The following is a 4,833-nucleotide window of genomic DNA, read 5'->3' as shown; positions in this document are numbered from 1 at the left end:
ATATGTATATATATATACATATATATATATATATATATATATATATATATGTCTATATATATACAAATACACACAAATCATATATATATATATATTCATATATATAATTATGCAGAGAGAAATAGTTATGTGTGGTGGTGATACCAGGAGCAGATAGAGAGAAGAGACAGCACGTGATTATATGGCAGTGGTTGTTGTGTTGATGTGTGTGTGTCTTTGCCAATTAGTAAAATGGCTTTTTTTGGGGTGTGGTCTATGATGTTAGTGAGTGCACTACTGCGTGCATACATACATACATACACACACGCACGCATTGCTTTATATTATGTATTGTAATGTAAGAGTACTAAAGTACATTAAAATCTATTTTACATAATGCAAAACCTCTTCTGATAAAGATTTCAATTTGCTGTATCAAGTGAATAGTTATGTTTATTATATCCAAAGTTAACAGTCTAAAATGAGTTTTGCCCTAGTCTTGGGCTTCCATGACTGAAGAATAATGATGTGTGTGTGTTATAACCTTTATTTTTTCACTGGTTTTAGTCAATGGATTGTATCTATGCTGGGGTGCCACATTTTAGGCAATATTCGATAACTTATAATTGTAACCATTTTGTAAAGATCTATTATCCAAAACATTTAAAATACTCCATTTCAACTTCTCAAGCATTAAACGAATATCATGTTCATGATACTTTTTTTTCCTTCTAACTCTTTTACTCTTTTACTTGTTTCAGTCATTTGACTGTGGCCATGCAGGAGCACCGCCTTTAGTCGAGCAAATCGACCCCAGGACTTATTCTTTGTAAGCCTAGTACTTATTCTATCGGTCTCTTTTGCCGAACCGCTAAGTTATGGGGACGTAAACACACCAGCATCAGTTGTCAACCGATAATCTGGTCAATCATGTGACATATATATAAACATATTTACTTTTTTGGAATAACGAATTTCAACGCATGTAAAGTTATAAATAATAACCCCAAAAAGTAATTCCTAAAATGAATTCTTTCATGTTCTCAAATTCTCTAAATTCTTATAGCACGAGAGAGAGAGAGACTATATTGGTGTGTATAAATTAAAGAATAGCTCCGCTTACAAGCATATCACGTTGGATTTATGATTATAACTATTTGGGGTCAAGTACAGAGATCTCATTTTATACAGAACCTTCAAAACTCTACAGGAGAATTTACTGAAATCTCTACACATTCTCCAAAGATTAGTATATAGTTCATGTATTTTTTTTCGTCATCTTCCTGGTCATGAAAATTCAACCATTTGTTGATCTTTAGCACCAGGTCTGCATTGCCCTTCTAAGACTAGTTTATATGGGCAATGCATGAAACTACTGCCCTTTGAGTTACTTATGTAACTTTACAGCTAAATAGAGAAAATATATTCGTTTGCATGGCATTCTAATTTTCCTGTTTACTCCAATAAATCTATACATACACACACACACACACATAATATGTCTCCTCATTTATATTAGTTGTCTTAGAAGTGAATGCATGCATGTATGTGTGTACACACAGAATAGAAAAAGACATTATATGTGTGTATGCATGTGTGTGGGGGGAGAGAGAGATTGACAGGGGATGAGAGAGAGAGAGAGATAGAAAGCAAAAGACAGAGATGCTTGTGTAATAAGATATGTGGAGAAGAAAGGAAAGAGGCGGTTAGGATAATTAAAACAATTTAATAATTAAAACAATAAAACAAGCAGCATAATTGGAGGAAGGTAGCAATTACATGGACACCACACTCATTAGTGAGCACCAACAAGCATAATAATAATAATAATAATAATAATAATAATAATAATAATAATAAAAACAATAATGATAATAAAATGTGCACAAAATCCAGGCACTGTAGTAGTAGTAGTAGTAGTAATAGTGGTCAATACAGCAGCAGCAATAGTAGTAGTAGTAATAGTAGTAATAGTAGCAGCAGCAGTAGTAGTAGTAGTAGTAGTGTTAGTATCAGAATGGAGGGGTAAAAGAATTAAGGGTCTGAAAAAAAAAAAAGTTATGGCGAGACATGTCAGTGGGCACTGGTCCAGGGACCAGGAGCGGGGCGGCAACGGCAGCGGCGACACATTGGGAGTGGTGGATTAAGGGACGGGGATGGGGGAGCATATCGAAAGGGACAGCTGATTGAAAACACATCCAGAGAATCGGTCATTCAGTTGGCCTTACCCAAAAGAGTTTATCCACAATCTGGTGTAACAGGAGGCGAAAATATAAAAAAGACAAAATTAAAACAAAACAAAATTCATCATGAAAAAAAGAAAAGAAACAAACAAATGAACAACACAAATAAATAAAATTTAAAAGAAAACATGCCGTTCAATTTTTTTTTTTTCTGTTTTAGGGTAGTCTTTGCTTGAATCCAGCCACCATTTTATCTACCCAAATTGTGTTCCATCCACAAGATGAAAGATGAGGTGAAGAGATTTGGACACCAAACTGAAGAAACTAGAGACAAAATAGGGAAGTGAGTTGGTAGCTTTCAAGTTAGAGAAGCTGAACTTTTGCATTCCTATGATAAATAACCATTGTTGCACAGGAAACATCAGTTACTAGGAGTCAGTCAATACAGGAATATTTCATGACCCCTACTCTCTTCCTGAAGCCCCCATGAAACAAAAACCTCAGAAACAGTTTAGCTAGAAAACATTTCTGACCAGTACTCTAATACACAACCACATTCAAATGCTCACAGCTGATGTGATAACTTTATATGGTCATTCCATCTGATAGAAATAGTCTTCTAAAATTATATTCTGTTGCCTTAGAAAATGAAGTAAACATTAGGTGTGGTCTTAGATATACACCTCAAAAGACAGGATAACCACAGCTGGATTGCTTTTGATTATATATCTGCTGGATTTGGGCTGAGCCAGAGTTAAGCAACAACGATCACATTCAACTGGTCATTCAATCTCCAGGGTTACATTGCTACAAGAACACACAAACAAGTGGTCAGCAGAGTCAAGGTTATAAAGGAGACAGTTTGTATTTAGCCATAAAAATTCTGGTCAATATGATACTTTGGAGACATGTGTGGTATAATATATTTTAAAGTGAAGTAAAATACAGAACATAAAATTACATGGCTATAAAGTTGACATTTTACAGAATGACAGAGAAGACAATATCATTATAATATTTAGATAGTGGTGGGATATTCATACATACACACATATATATAATCATACACATACACTCTCACACAGTGGTGGTGTTGGAGGTGGTGAGGTAATTTGAAGTTCTACATCACGAGATTTTTCAGATACAGTTTTACTAAACAGTATCATTTCTTACTCGTATGTTCGCAACTGAAGATATCAAACCATTGTTATCAGCATCAGTGTCATCTTTGTCATCATTGCTAACTTTTTAATGGATGGACTGAAGAAAATATCAATCACCTTCTTGGCTTTCTTTTTTTTTTTTTTTTTTTTTTTTGAGGGTTTTTTTGTTTTTTCCATAATTAGTGTTTGAAACCAAGTCAAACAACAAAGAATAGTTTTAAACAAAAGGAAAGAATAGAAAATTAAATTTTTGTTTAATGAGCGAGAGAAAACAAGAATTTAATTATAAAAAAGAGAATATGATTTTTTTTGTTCTCTTTAATATATTAGTCAGAAGAGAGATAAGACCAACAAACTTTGACATTGATATGGTTGATGTTCAGCTTAAATGTTTATAGGTCAATGTGTGCATACATGTATGTGCATATGTGTATAAGTGATGCGTGTATGAATATGCTTGTGAGAGAGTGTAGTGTGTACACATACAAGTGCACTGTAGTTTGTATGCATAGTGCTTTTGAAGATGTAGAGATATACTAAGCATCAGTTTATCACATCTAAGAATGAAAGTATTCAACCATTCAAAATAAATACTATTTGCACCAGAAACAAAGGGAAATGCACCCCAACCCAAAGAATAATTGTTGAGTTAGGGAGGAGTGCAATAAATTACTTAGAGATTCTTTGATTTAGCTAAATAATATCAAATTCATTAGCTAATGGGGTTACAACTTGGGTATACAGTCTTGGGACAACAACTAAAATAAATAATATTGGGTCAATACGAACTAAGGCAAATAAATATTGACATTGCTTTAATGGGCATCAATTAGTAGGGTGTACAGTCTTAACATTGCTATAGTGAGTAAGAGTTAACAGGATATATCATAGTCTTAAAATGGATTTAGTGGATAACAATTACAAGCATATATAATCTTATTGCTTTGAGGGACAACTACCAGGGTAAATAGTTTTAACATTTTTAGAATCAACAGGAAACAAAAAGCTCAATAAGTTTACAAACAAATATGAGAAAATACTAAATTATATAGCATCAAAAGTGCTATATGAGTGGTCAGAACTAGGATATATATAAAGAAATAGCATATATAAGAACTAGGATATACAACAGAGGTTCTCAACCAGGGTCCATATAAGCCCAGATTGGAGGTCCACATAGATTTCATTGTTAAAATCTATGTGCAATAAATTGGTGATATTTCTATTGTACAGAAAATATTTTAATGGTTTTACATATATATATATATATATATATATATATACACACACACACAGCCAAAGTGTGAAAGTACAGTGAATGTAAGAGCTACATTATAAAGATCCTTAAAACAGCTAAGTAGGGACAAAATTTGTTACATAAAGGAAAGGAAGAAGGACTGAAGCCAGAGAGAGAAAGAGAGAGAGATTCTATATTAATAATATCATTTCAGCATAAATTATTGGCCCAGCTGGTGAGGCAAAACTCAAGAAAAGGAACTAGGCTATAT

At 33.2% G+C, this 4,833-nt stretch overlaps 1 protein-coding gene across 9 annotated transcripts in view; it reads right to left on the bottom strand.

Moving 5' to 3' along the window:
- Positions 1-4,833, bottom strand: part of LOC106879297 (protein vav) — a 109,668-nt gene that overhangs the window by 31,633 nt on the left and 73,202 nt on the right. For 8 of the 9 annotated variants that reach the window (XM_052975517.1, XM_052975516.1, XM_052975509.1 and 5 more), the window contains one exon: positions 2,208-2,228. The exons of the other annotated variant lie outside the window; for it this stretch is intronic. In XM_052975517.1, coding sequence (XP_052831477.1) covers positions 2,208-2,228 — 21 coding nt within the window. The remainder of the gene's footprint in view (positions 1-2,207; positions 2,229-4,833) is intronic. 9 annotated transcript variants of the gene reach the window in all.

The sequence above is a fragment of the Octopus bimaculoides genome, chromosome 21 (genome assembly GCF_001194135.2).
Source record: "Octopus bimaculoides isolate UCB-OBI-ISO-001 chromosome 21, ASM119413v2, whole genome shotgun sequence".
Lineage (NCBI taxonomy): Eukaryota > Metazoa > Mollusca > Cephalopoda > Octopoda > Octopodidae > Octopus > Octopus bimaculoides.
The sequence above is the reverse complement of the archived record's forward strand: the minus strand, read 5'-3'. Positions and strand labels throughout refer to the sequence as shown.